This window comes from Falco cherrug, chromosome 4 (assembly GCF_023634085.1).
Source record: "Falco cherrug isolate bFalChe1 chromosome 4, bFalChe1.pri, whole genome shotgun sequence".
In the NCBI taxonomy this organism is placed as follows: Eukaryota; Metazoa; Chordata; class Aves; order Falconiformes; family Falconidae; genus Falco; species Falco cherrug.
The window spans coordinates 336098-350547 of record NC_073700.1 but is presented as its reverse complement, the minus strand read 5'-3'; the positions used below and the strand labels follow the sequence as shown (position 1 = coordinate 350547).

The 14450-nt window shown below is 46.6% G+C and overlaps 1 protein-coding gene across 3 annotated transcripts in view; it reads left to right on the top strand.

Annotated features, from left to right (window-relative positions):
* The window catches only part of CACNA2D2 (calcium voltage-gated channel auxiliary subunit alpha2delta 2), a 222067-nt gene that overhangs the window by 15261 nt on the left and 192356 nt on the right, over nt 1–14450 (top strand). For all 3 annotated transcript variants that reach the window (XM_055707046.1, XM_055707044.1, XM_055707045.1), the window contains exon 2: nt 8063–8144. In XM_055707046.1, the coding sequence (XP_055563021.1) occupies nt 8063–8144 (82 nt within the window). The remainder of the gene's footprint in view (nt 1–8062; nt 8145–14450) is intronic.

The following is a 14450-nucleotide window of genomic DNA, read 5'->3' as shown; positions in this document are numbered from 1 at the left end:
AGAGTGCAAACGTGGGGGAACCCACAGACTTCTCTAGCTCCTGATGCGCATCAGCCAGTGTGCCACAGAAACCTCGTTTTGAGATGTGACATAAGAGCACAGCTTTTGAACAAGCAGGGAGGCTAAGGCATTAGCTTTGGCTCTGAACAAAACAGTTAACTGTTTTGGGTAGCACATTGCTGGTATCACCAGTACAGCTCCAGTAATCATAGCCATTGCCTTTGGCTTATCCTGTCTGTGTTACAGTCCTGGAGTTGCATGCTGGTGTTTCTGCTGCCATCACGCAAGAGGTCAAGTATGTGAGCCATCCACAGGACCATCCCCATAGCAGCAGGAACAAGTTGATCTGGATCTCCAGATGTAAATTCAATAACTAATTTATTCCTGTTGTAAGACAACCATATTCAGTTTTGCTTATATGGTCAGTAAGTGGCTTGGTTAGGCTCCCTGCCTGGCAGAGGACTTCTTGCTGAACTTCTTCTGTCTCCCAGCTGAAAACAGCAAGCTAGTGTACCATCTCGGGGTGCCCGGTTCTGCTTCCACTTACAGAAGTGTGAGTTGGTGGCAATGTGCTGAGATCGGATTTACCCCTTAAGACTGTGAGGATTAATTCTTGCACATTTGGAATGTATTTGGGGACCCTCATATGGAGGTCCTGCCAAGTAATGCTCTTAACATCCAAGTATTTGTCACAGGATGGCTGCTGCATCGAGTGAGGGCCTGAAGATGAACTCTAGGCCGATCAGGATTGAAGTAACTTGATGATGGGGTTTGTAGCTGGAAGTGCATTTAGGAGAGTGCTCTCCTTTGCTGTATGCTCTGCAGAAGATATTTATTGTGGTTGCGTTGCAATTTGTTCTTTTCATTGCTGTATCAATGAGAGGCACATTTGATCAGGATGCAGCGCCTGCATGGGGGCCTTTCGCAACGCTGCTGGGGGAATGTACCAGCTAACACATTCAGTGACTTCTTCTTCCTCTTTCTGTTGGCAGATCGTCTACCAACAGATTGCAATTTTCTTCAAACCTACTCTTAGGCTTTAAATTATTCACTAAATTATCCTTTGGCCTCCAGCTCCTTTGCATATCAAATACTCCTCCAGCTTTTTGTAAAGTTTGAAATTCAAGATATTTTGATTGGACACGTAGCTCTCAAAGAATAGCTATCGTGGTGCTTTGTCATACTGGGAGGGCATTTCAAGTGGGGTCCTGCAGGGATCTGCCCTGGACCTACTTTTATTCAATAGTTTCATTAATAACTTAGGCAATGGAATGGGAAATAATGCTTATAAAATTTGCAGGCGACACTGAGCTATGAGAGGTTCGATTTACTTTGGAAGGCATTGTCAGAATTTTAAATGATCTAGAAAGATTGAATGGCGAGCTGGATATCGGCAAAATGAAATTCAGTGAAAACAAATGCAAAGTGCTGCACTTAATGGAGAAATCAAATGTACAAATGCAGAATAAAGAATATCTGTCTGGGTAGCAGTGTGGCAGAAAGAAATCTTGAGGATTACCATGGGTCATAAACTTTGAGTCAACGTAGTGCTGTTGTAGCAGAAGGGCACATTTATTCTGCAGTATACAGTACTTTCTTGGACAGGACTGGAAAGGTGATGTTTTCTTCCTCATGTGGCACTGGGTTTGACTTTTGTTGGAGCACCTGATCTTACTTTTTGGCATGAGCCTTTGGAGATGTAGGTAAAATGTAGAGAATCCAGGGCAGAGCAACAAAAAGGTTGAAATGTTTAGAAAACAGTGCAAAAGAGGGAAAGCTGGAAAAAACGGAGTTTGGAGTAGAGAAATAAAGAATTGAAGGACAGAGGATGCAATAGAATAATCATCTTCTAGTTCTTAGGAGCTTGTCATAAGGATTTTTCAGTGTCTGATGTAGGTGGGATAAGTGGGAAGAGGGAAGTGAGATTTAGGGTGGATACAAAGGGAGCTTTTTCACCACATGGTGAAAAATGGAACTGGGAAAAGGTGCTGTGGGGATCTCTGGCTCACCTTCAGCACAGGATGTAAAGAACAGGTTACACAATACTTCATGCAGAGGGTTCACGTGTTTAGATGTCCAAGTGCAACTCATGGTGAAAGAAGAATTCCCGAAGTCCCAGCCATCCCACGTGTCTGTGACTGGCTTGAACACCTACTACCCATTCTTTTTCTAGGTAGAGTTAGACCTTAAATGGTTAATGCTTCTGTTTTCCAACAGAGAAAAATCATATTTAAGGAACAATTTTCCTATTGCCCTAAAAGTCATTGGTGGGAGGTTGGTGGTTATTGAGTTTTCCCACGGAAAATCCTACAAGAAGATTTGTGCTCAAGAGCTGTTAATGAAACACAGATCTTCTGTATTGTCAGATTATTTTCCCTCACTTTTTGCCCAGCTCTAGCTATCCTGCAGGTTGAGTAAACTGCCTAGTTATCCTTTTTATTGTATTGTAATACTTGTTGGGGCATCAAACTGGGGTCAAGATAGATCTGATAAGGGGGTTGATACTTGCTTCTGCCCCCCACCCCTGGCAAGACATACCCTGCTGCAAAAAATTGTAAAGCCGAAGCAGACAGAAGGTAGGACAAAGAAACAGGCACAGAAAGCTAGTGTTTTGAGTTGAAGAGAACAAAGTCTTTTGGTGATAGAGCTGAATGTAGAACACACTATCCTTCCCTTTCATGTTTCCTAAAGATCTTCCATGAGATAAAATTTGAATACTCATTTGTCCCTTCCTTCCCTCCTGTAATAATGTCAGAGATGCTTTCTTATTATAGGGGAGACCAGAAGCTAGAGGTGAATGTCTTGACAAGTATTAAGGAAAGACTAGTCCAGCAGGGAAACTTTTCCAACCCCTCCTTTATATAAACACCTGTGCACATACTTAAAATGGAGTCATAAAATAACTGTGTAGGAGGCTGGGTAATATCTGGAAGCACGGTCAGTAAGTTATTTGGTTATTTTGAAGGAAACGGGTGCTGTCTGCAAGTTGTTTCTGCAGGGCACCTTCTTTTTCCTTGATGGGTAAATACTGGGTCATGCAGGATTTTACAGCCTAGGCATGTAAGAAACTTAAAACTCAGAGGGGACACGAGTGTGCACATGCACGCGTGTGTACCGACACATGCGCTATTATAGTTAAAGGATTAAGCATTTTGAAGGAATAAGCCAATTATAAGAAGTTCCTGCACAGCAAAAATTAGACAACACAGTAATAACTGTATTAAATAGCAATATTTGGGCACTGAACCAAAGCGTATGACAGAGTGAAGCATTCTTGGCTGAACACACTGCATGAAGTGTAGACACTTGTGCAGAACACTCTCTCTGTAGAACCCAATAAGCTTTGGGGCAGTGTATCTACTTAGCAAGTAGTTTTTCCTCTTGTCCTTTCATGTTTGTGTGAATCTCTGTCCTTATTTTTTGGGCCAGGAAGATAGCAAGAAAAAAAGACTGATTTATTTTTATTTTTTTTTTACTATTTTTTTTAAACACCCTCTCTTGCTCGCAGCCAAACAAGCACTCTCCAAAGGCTGCTTTAAAACAAACAAACAAAAAAAAAAGTGTCCTCAAGCAGAAAACTAATTTTCTTTCCTCTTCTTTCCCTGTGCTTTTGTGAGAGGCTGCTTGCAACGAGGCTTGTGTTCATTAGTAGTTGGTGTGACTGCTTTACCCACCCCACGTTTTGAGGTGAGGAGGTGTCTGCAGCCTGGAAAGGGTCTGCGTACCCTGAGCCACCACGGGGCAGTGGCAGGGGGCTGAGCTGCAGTACTACATCCTCCTGGTGCTGGCCACAGGCTGTTGGTGTGTGGCTTGTGCTGGTGGCTTGTCTGTGAATGTCTCCAGCTTCTGTACAGAACGAGGGCTCCAGGCTGCCATCTGTTGTGTGCCCAAGTGTGGGAGGATGCGGGCTAAGGACAGCCTGTCTCCTGTCTTTCCAGGCAATTCTCATTTTCTTCTGAAGCCACACAGCCGGAGCGATGGGGTAGCCTTGCAAATGGATGTGGATGTGCACAGAAGCCTCTGCAGCTGCTTGGGTCACCTGAAGCATGTAACATGCCCTGACCCTCAGTCAGGGTTGCTGTGAGCGGTGGCAAGGCAGAGGTGCCCAGCACGCAGGTGTGGGGCAGGTGGGGCGCTTTGCTTCCTGGCCCCCACTGCAACAGGGGTGATTTGCCTCCTGATGTGCTGCTTGTCACTGTAAATATTTTTTAAGCTCTGCTGCTTTTTTTTTCAAGTCTACTTTATCTCATCTCTAAGAAAAATAAAAAATGCAGATTATGAAATCAGCATTTTTGTAGTTTTCTGTGGGGAGTCAGGGATAAATGGTGTTGTTTTTAAAAATCACTGATGTCCCTTGTTGAATTTTGCTCAGGAGGCTATAAAACATACAGGGGAAGGAAACAAACCCCTTTTTTTAATGGAAGAGATTTCTAATGTATATCCTGAATGTGTGTGATTGTGCTGGCGCATAAAATAGTTGTAGTTGTTGAGTTGGAAGAGTCCTGCGGAGGCTCTCCAGCAAAGGCAGATCTAGCTGAGGTGATGGGGATCACTGGGATGTGCTGTGCGTGTCACTGCTGAAGAAGGGACAGGATGGCAGGGCTGCCGGGCTCCTTGCACGTGGTTCCTTTGGGCACAGAGCTACTGAGTGCAATCAGAAATGCTGGAGCTCAGAGGTTTTCTCTCTAGCCATGTTCATTCACTACAGAGGACACCACAGTGGTACCTGGTTTAGAGGGGGCACTGTGCACGTGGCTTACAAAGGGAGCCTGGTGGCTGCCTGGAGCAGCACTGCACCTGTGCCAGTGGTTTCCCAGTCGGTGCATCCGCTGTTTTCTTTAGACTTGATTTGTAAATGCCACTTCACAAGAGCAGTAGGGCGCTCCTGGCTGCGTGTTCTGAGGAGTTATTGCTCCTCAAACCCTGTAATGCCACCTGAGGTGTTGCAGCGATGGCCCAGGAATGCAGCGACTGTCACAACTTACTGCTTACAGCTTGCATAGGAGACACACTTCAAAGAGAAATCTCCATGTCTGTAATGGGCCATCAGTTTCTTTACCCTCTTCATCCTTCCTCTGTTTGCCTTATGTAAAATTTTAAGTGCAGTGACCGTTTGAGAGAAACAAGAGGCAGAAGGTCAACTGAGACAGGGTAACACTGGGGGTTTATGTGTTTTTTTGCTTTGTTTTGTTGTTGTTTATGTATTTATTTATTTAAATGGTAGCTTTCAATCCAGCAATATGGCAAGTGAGATGAAACCTCCAAATTCTGGGATGTGGCCTGCTCTGAAGACTTCTGGTCATGGACATGACCAGAGCTAGAGGGACATAGTAATGGGTCTGATATACACGAGGGCTTTTGCTAGTGCTGTGGCATGCATAAGGGATGTGCTAGTTGGAAAAAAAGAATTTTTTACTACCACTGTTAAAGGCTCTGTATAGCCATGCTACACCAAAAAAAGAAGCTGCTTCTGCTAATACTTTTTCTTACTCTAGAAACTTGGCGTCAACTATGCAGAAATTCCCTCCTGCCTTTTTTCATAGTGTAATACACATTTTTTTTTTAATAGTGGTATCTAAAGCTTGTACTACAAGGCTTAGCTGGGCTTTTTGGGACCCTGCTGCTCAGTGAGGCTGGGAGCCAGGTATCATAAGGCTGCACAATTAAGGGGAATTGCAGTCTTTCTCATGAATGAGAAATCCCATGGCTTTTCCCTAAAATAGTAGTTCTTCTTGGGGCGGAGGGAGGGGGTGGAATAAGTTTAAACTTATTTTTTTTTAAATAAATCTGCTGAGTAAATTTAAATTAATTGTAAATCCCAGCCCAAGTGAGTGCTCGGTGTCTCTTTTGCATATACCAACAGAGTAACACTGATGCTTCTGTCTTCCTCTATAACTAATCTTCTCTGAAGGCTTGGCCATACGTGACATTTATGCGGATACGAGCAGTTGTTAATGTTGATGGATACAGCTCAAGAGGAGGTGGTAATTTTCCCTCGCTGTGGTGGTGGAGGTGTTCCTGGAGGGAGCTGACACAGGCAGGTGTCACTGAAATCCAGGATCTTGCACAGAGCTGGACATTTAAGGAAAGGTGTCAGCTCCATAAGTCCTCAGCAGGGTTTCTTGAACCTGTGACTGCGTAGGAGCATGTAATTGATTTTTTTTTTTTTTTTTTTTTTTTTAGTTCACTGGACAGACTGGAAGAAGGGGGGGGGAATTAAAAACCCCTCCATTTTGGTGTTTCAAGGTGTTATTTTAAATGACTTGTGTAAAAATAAAAAAATTTTGGTGAAAATACTTCAGAAGATTTATGGGTGACTTTGGACAACCTGAGTATAACTTTGATAGCAAATAAAATGTTTGACTGATAAAGGAAAAGGAAAAAAACCAACCAACCAAGCTAAACCCCCTCAGCTGTGTGACCCACTATCTTTACACTGGCAGTCCCACTGCAAGCTTTGCTTTCCCTCTGGCAGGAAGGCGGGTTTGTAAATACCTTCACCCATCACCTTCCCTGGGTTTCTCCTCTGCCCCAGCCAGGCTGCCAGGGGAGAAGGGACAGTGTTGCCTCTGCCGGCATACAGGAAATAGCATGTTACACTGGAAAACTGGGAAGATTTGGCGTGTGCCATTAAATCTTGTTTTCATCCTCAGCCTTGTATGTTATTTAACTGGCATGGATTTGGCTGTGTGAGTAACATACGTCTGTCTGCCAGTCCCCCCCCCCGTCTCCATTCGTCCCCTCTCGCCTCACAAGTGATGCTTCAGCTCTGTTCTGCCAATAGTCTCGGGCATCTTTCTCCTTTGATATTTCTGCCCAGCTTTTGGGCCGTGCTTTATAATTCAGAGTCCTCTGTGGCCTTGCTTCTTAGTTGGATTTCTTTGCTCCTTGATCTCCAGGAGAACTTCTTCCATGGCTTTGTGAGTGGTGGGGGAGCATGTGTGGGCTACCTGGGGAATGTCTCTGCAACGAAGAATGAAATCATCTGGTGAGACGAACCAAAGTGCAAAACACCCAAGCTAGTCTGCTCCCTTGACCTGCGCTTGGCCATGCTGCTGGCCTTCTACTCCTGTATTCCTTCTCCGCTTTCTCTGGTGTAGTGTTGAGAGATGAATATTGCTGTGGAAAAAGCACAGACGGCAGTGCTGGGCAGTGCCGAGGCAATCGAGCGTTGCTTTTCCAGGTCAGATGGGAGATTTGACATTTGCGTGGCCAGCAGCTGGAGTCAGGAAATCTCATTAAAAGAAGGAGAGTTATAAAGTTATGTGAATTTAGAAGAGGATTTTTTCTTGCTTGTTTTTAACTTGGTGTTATTGCTCCGAGTGGAAATCTGTGTGGTGGAGTATGTGGGAGGGTGCTGTGCCTGCGGGAAGGACTGGCAGAGCTCCCTGGCTGCGCAGGGGTCAGGACGAAGGAGATGCAGCGGGGCAGCTCCCGGCCCTTGCTGCAGCCCCGGGAGGCAGCTCTGCCTGCGGAGGACCTGGCCCAGCTTGGGCTCGGATGGAGGAGCAAAGCAGCTGAGCCCTTGGGCACTTGGTGCCCTGCACGTGGCTCCTGGCTCTGCCCAGGCCCTCTTTGTTGTGCTGCAGCGACACTCCATCGCTGCAGTAGGACAGACATCTCTGGTCCTGCCGTGGCTCCATGCTTGCTCTCTGAGGCAGAGCCCTGCCGAAGCAGTAAGCTGTTTGCTGTACACCGTGGCACTTCGACCTTGTTAATCACTTTGGGCTTAAATAATTATCTACTGCAACTGTTTATATAAGGAGAGGGACACCCCCACCTTCTGATTTTCATTGTACCTTTTTCCCCCCCTTTTCTCTCTGTGGCGCCTTGTGCATAAATTTTGAAGTCTAGAAGTGCCCCAGCCGTAATTCTCAAAGCCGCATGTTCTTGGTATTCTGCCTGCACCTGGTGCTGCAGAAAGAGAGCAGTTAGCTGAGGGCACTGATTTCTTCCCTCTCCCTTCAGTCACCTTGCTTATTTGCCGAGTGTCAGGGCTCTGACTCTTTCTCTCTTTCTTTCTCTCCCTTTCTCTTTCTCTCTATCTCTCCGTCTCTTGCAGTATGCAGTACTGGGCCAGGAGGCTGGAACAGGAGATTGATGGAGTGATGAGGATATTTGGTGGCGTCCAGCATCTCAGAGGGGTAAGCTGTCTGTCTTTTGCCTGTGCTGCCTTCCTTGTGGCAATGAATGTTCTCATCTGCAGAAATCACCTGTGTGAACACTTCCAATAAGTCAGCCTCTCAGCTCACTCCATGTGCGGGGCCATGGCTGGCTGTGCTTCTGGTCACTGGTCAATTTGATGCATTTATCAAGTGTGTGGGAGTTGAGTGTGTTTTCTGTCTGTCTCTCGGGCTGCATGTCACTACTGTCTGAGCATGTACCTGTGGTTTTTTTCCTATATGACACACTAAATGCATCTTAAACCCAACTAACCTTTCCTCCAGGGACTGAAGGTAGTTTAATTTGTGTTTTAATTTTAAACTTCTGTTGACAAAGCAGGAAATGTTAAAGGATAATTTGACTAGCCCTTGGAAGCTCTGTGTTTTTCAATAGACATTGCAGGTAAAACTATAATTCTTGTTTGGCTCCTCTTTCCAAGCGCCACAAAACAATATGCTGTTACTGATGCTGGCATCTGCCTCCTGCTCCCTGACTTAGCAGCGGAGCCCGGCACGGCAGGCTGCAGGAGCCAAACCTCCTCATTTCCCAGCAGTGATGCTCTGGGTTGAGTTAGGGCAGTTACAGGATGGTTTTGTGGTGGTTTATTAGGCTTATGGATCTAAGGGTCTTTTAAGACCTTCCCTGTTTCCTCTTCCCAGTAAGACCCTGTTTCCCCTTCCCAACGCTGTTGTGCGGACTAGCTGTTTTGAAACTGAATAATTTGAGATTAGGGTTATGGTGGTGATTGAAAGAAAATGGGCTTCTCGAGCATGAAAGATATGTTGCCCCCTAAAATTTCATGGGCTGTGTTTGTGTTTTCTCATGGCAGTGGCATGTTCTTCTCAGGTGCCAATGATTTATGGGCCTCTTACTGCCTGTCTTACACCATTAGCTACAGTGGTTTCAACAGAACTGTTCATGTTTTATACCGTTGGTTGTAACCCATTGTCTGAACACAGAAATTGCACTGTTTTCTTTTAAATGCATTTTAAAATGTGTTTAACTGAGGGCTTGTAAAACTCCTCATAGTTCGTCCGTTCATTTGCATTCGTATTTGAGCTCTACAGTGGCGTACCTGGGCTTTGCTTGCATTCATTTCCGAACTTTAGCTGGATTGATGGAAACTGCATGTGCAGCATGAAAACTGTACACACTGCTTTGGTCTATGCATTTGTGCAGTGCAGTTGTGCATGTTGGCAGGGTCTTAGAATCAGAGCTGGGGGTGAAAGTTTTCCAGGCAATACACAGGTGCAATGGCCAGCATACTACTTAGCAGAGCACATTATAAAAAAAAAAAAAAAAAGACTAATACTACATTTTGTACATGTCCTCTCTTACAATTTATTCTTATTAGCTTTGATTTTGCTCCTTTGCATGTTAAATAGGTATATCATGTAATTTTTTTAATGCCATAATTAAATAGAAATTACACCTCCAGTTTACCAGCACTTCTATTGGCCAGTCAATCAATTACAGGTAAGAGAGCTTCTCACTTGTTTGTTTAATTCTTCTGATAGAACACAGTGCATCACTTTAATGAATTAGAATCATAGAATTGTTTAGGTTGGAAAAGACTTTTAAGATCAAGTCCAACCTTAAACCCAGCACTGCCAAGCCCACCACTAAACCATGTCCCTAACTGCCACATCTACATGTCTTTTAAATACCTCCAGGGATGGTGACTCAACCACTTCTCTGGGCAGCCCAATACCAGGAAAACTGACTACAGAGGGATTGATGGGGTTTTTTGGAAATCTGTTTTGGAACCTTCTAGTGAAGCTGTGTGTGACTGTTGTATCTGGTGAATGCATAAACCACCCGAAACCAAGAAATAAGCTACTGAAAATTCCAACATGTAGCTGTTAAAGCACCAGAAAGGACTAGCAGAGGCTGTTTGTGCATCTCCAACGGGAAACGGGATGAGGAGTTCAGGTTTGATTCATAAGTGCAATATTGAGTGAATGACACTTAAAGACCATGTCACTTGGTTGTGCAAACTAGCATAGCTTTGTTCGTGTGAAATAGCACAGAGTGCTTCACCCCGAGGAGCTCAGAGCTGTGTTCACAGGGAGTCCTCTTACTCATCGGTTGCACACAGGTTCATCTGGGTTGCAACATGGGAGCTGTTTAATATCATAAAGTGGTACTGTAACCCACTGAGACACATGGATAAAATAAAATAAAATCCACGTTCTGCTGTAATGACACTTGAAATTTAGAGGGTGACAACTAATTTTTAAGGTTGGCAGTCAGTCCATGCTTCTCTTCTTGCAAAGGGCACTACCTGGGCATGATTTGGACTTTGTAGCTCAGTTTGCTCCACTGCCATGCTGGCTTGCAACCAGAATACAGGTGCTGGGGTCCAGTGCCAGCCCACAGAGCTGCAGTGTGCCTGGCCACGGAGCGAGTGGGCTCAGGGAGAAGGGGGTGCTGCTGCCTGAAGAACAGCGGGAGCTGAAACATCCATCTAGCTGGGAGTGCATCCCACCCACTGGGATTTCTCAGGAAGGTTTATTATTAAGCAAGAATAAGTCCATATGTGGCAGGAAGAATAAAGAAAAATGGGGAAGTAGAGCCGTGGTTTTTGCCGAAACTTGCTGATGTTCTCTGGGGTTGCCGTGTGAGCTTGGGACATTCAGTGTGTGCAGGGGGGTGTGTGGGAACTTCTGGCATGTAGGGAACGATACTAGATGTAGCGGACAAAGTGCTGCAGTGTCACTGAAAACAAAAGTGGCTCTTCTGAACTCGGTGGGGTCTGCCATGCAGGCAGTGGGTCCTGCTGCCAGCTCTCATGGGTCTGTGAGCTCTCATGAAGCTTGTAAGCGCGCTGGAGGTGGTGCCATGCCAGAAAATGATCTTCCTTTTACCAGTTCAGGCTTGAATATCAAAGTGACAGACCAGTAAATAATAATTAAAAAAACCTCCTCTGAGGTTTGTCGGGTTTACTTAAGAATATTTTTTTCCGTGGGTTGCTGTGAAAGGATGTGGACCTGTTCTTTGGTTATTGACTGAAATCGTATAACTGTTGTGGCATATGAGGCATGAAATTTATTGTCAGAAATATGGTGTCCAGGAACATAACAGCGCTGCATATCGTATCTTGCTGGAGTGCTGCCCACCTGAGAATGATTTTTGTTTTAACTCTTCAGTCATTTGCTAGAGCTGGGGTACTGAATGTCAGAAGCCCCTGCTTGCCTCCTTTCCCACAGGGTGGACAAGCAGTCGTCCCGTACGCTTGCCCTGGGGAGGTTATCCAAGCTTACACCTTTCAGGCGCTTCTTTCTGCAAGTGGACCGTTTTCTGTAGCAATTGCAGGGGACGGTCAGAAGCTCTGAGTTGCAAAGGGGTGTCGTGCCAGGAGCTCTCCTTCCAGCTGTGAGGCACCACCTCACTTCTTTTCTGAAGTCCAGGTCCTTGCAAACGTCCCTGTTGATTGGGCTGGTTGTGGTGGGGCTGCTCATACACCTGTGGGCTTGGGGCTTGTGGTGTTAATTCTCTGCCCCGTGAAGTCAGCGCTGAGCCCTCTAGGTGCTTGTGGTGCAGCATGGTGTTGGCCAGCCAGCTGCTCCAGGCATCCCTCAAAACAAATCTCAGCACGCCGAAATCAGGGCACGTGGCTTTGCCTCTCTGCCCCTGCCTCCCTCGCAGTTCACCAGAGATAACTGAGAGCACAGAGCGTTGCTAATTTGACTCTGACTGGCACAATGATATGTGGAACCCTAAAATGCTAGCTGAATAGGTTGAAATTCTTTAAATAATTATTTCTAGAATAAGGAATATTCCAGTAAAAACCCAACTCCCTGACTTCCAATCTTCTGTTAGTGACTTTCTTCATGGTCGCTGCAGGACAAAAATGTTGGGTTTTGACATGTCTTGCTACACCACACTAAACTTCTGTTTCTTCCAGTGTTTTGGCACAAGTGAAAGTTGTTCATGTTAGTCAAAACTGGATGAATTTGTTGTGTTTGCAGCCTAGATGGTTTCTTCATGCTGCAGAACCTGCTGCAGGGTAGGCTGTGCTCAAGAGATCCTTCATGTGCTGGTGCAGCCCCATCCCAACGTGCTGGTGCCCTGCCATGCCGGACTGGCAGTGGGGCCATGTGTGCTGCTGGCTTGTGTGCCTCGCTCAGCTGTTTGCCTGGATGGTGCATTAAAACTCCTTCTCTGGATAGTGGGCTGGGGTTCCAAGTCTCCTCTGGCTTGTTTCATAAATTGTGTTTGATCCTACGTCTTCTGAGGTGAGCAGGTAGCTGGTCAGACCATCTCCTCCTCCTCCTCCTCCTCCTCCTCCAGTACCTTTTATCTGTGGCTGCCTGTTAATGGGCTTGCTTCTTTGCTGACAATTACTGAGCGAGCCAAAGCCTTGGGAATGAAATGGGCAGAAGCTGAGCGATGTAGGTGCTGAGCCCCCTCTCCTGCGCTGTCTTCCTTTCTGCTCTCCTCTCAGTGCCTCTCCTGAGGGCTGCTGCAATGGCAGGAGGAGCGCTCAGCCGAGGCGCTGTGCCGTGGCCCGGCAGCCTTCCCCTGTGTGGCGGGCAGGCGTTGGCAGGGGCAGGTGGGTGGCAGAGCTGGACTCGTGCTGCGCCTGCTGTCCTCTCTGTGGTTTGGATGAACAGAGCTTAGTCTGGCAAGCTGGGTTTTGTGTGCGCCTTCCCTTTCCTCTGGGCTGTCGGGCGAAGTCAAGGCATAGTGTCTGGACGTGCCTCACCAAGGTACGGCTGGAAGATGCGGGTGCTGCCGCCCTTGGCGGTGAGGAAACACCGAGTCCGTAAAGAGCCAGACGGCCCCAAAGCTGAACCCTGCCTGGGGTGTGGGGAGCAGCTTTCTGGCAGAGCTGGGCAGGCAGCGTGCCTCCGCACAGGCTCTGCTTGGTCCTCAGCACGTGTGACTGCATGGAGAGCAGGATGAGCCCAGCGAAAGGGGAGGCTTGTGCTGTGCCCTTTGGGGTGCAGCCTGCTACCCTCAAGTGGGGTGCTGAATGTGGCACAGCACAAGTGGCTAGGCTCCGTCCCTGTAGTCAACATCTTTTTACTTCAGTGGATTTTCATGGCTTTTATTCTTGCTTGTTATCTTGCGCTGTTTTCTCAGCTTTGTTTTGCCAGTTTGGCATCTCTGCCTGGCAGAAGTGCTGCTGTTCATTCATCTGGTCATTTGTGAAAGGGAAGGACGAATCCTGTTGGTTCGGGCTTGAGGCAGAGTGACCAGGATCTATGCAGGCATCCCCACCTCTGTGTGCCTCACAGCATGACCTGCAAGCCTGCCTGTCCCTTCTGCTCAGCAGTGCTTCTCTGATACATCACCTCTGGTTTTCAAAGCATGGCCAGCCTTGAGCTGAGGCAGCCACAGGTAACTGTGCACGGCTCAACCACAAGAAGTTGGATTTTAAAAAAAGTATGCTAGCAGAGTTTTGGCTTGGATCTGAAGAGCTGAAGTGACATCCACCTTGTATGTTCCCGCAGTCACTAGCATTCCTCCTGTGATGGGGTCTCTGCAGTACAGAGTATTTCATGTGGCTGTGTGAGTGCATCCCTTACAATACTGGCGGTACAGAGCTAGAGTCTCTTTATGCCAGCACTAGGAGGTAAGATGGGCTTTTATCAAAGGAGCTGCCAAGGTTTTCTGTTCAACTTTTTTGATCTTGGGTGACTACTGGCATAATAGCAATATAGCCTAAATCTTCCAAGTAGCTTTGGCATTACATAATATTTAATTTGCTCTTTGGTTTTCTCTGGATATAGAAACACTCACCTGGTCATTCAGTAGGGCTGGAGAATTCAGGAAGTGTTCATGGATTTTAAGTGAATGATGCTGGAGAATCGGAGCCCCCTGCACAGTGCGCTGCACGCAGTGTCTGCTTCCCAGGGGCTCTGTCAGGTGGACTGGGCATTTACAGGAGCACAGCAATGTTGTCCATAGACATGGCAGAGTGGGGAATAAGATGCTAATCTTCTGATATTCAATCCAGTACTGTAATCCACAGTTGGGACTTCAAAACACCATAGCAGAGCACATCTGGCCTTTTCCTTCAGAGGAGTCAGCCCCAGCCTCCGGTGTGGGAGATGAGTGATGTCCACTGACTGCACTGCGCTCGACAGAGTTGGGAGAAGGCATTTGAACCCAAAGCTTGGGCAGCACACACAGCCATCTGCTTATGCTACAGCAGTGCTGAATGCCTGCCTTCTTCCAAAAGCTGTGAGGGGGAAAGGACCTAACAGAGTTTTCCAACAGCTAGTGCCCCTCTGGGAACTGACCAAGAGTATGGACTCTGTACGCCAGTGAGAGGCTGC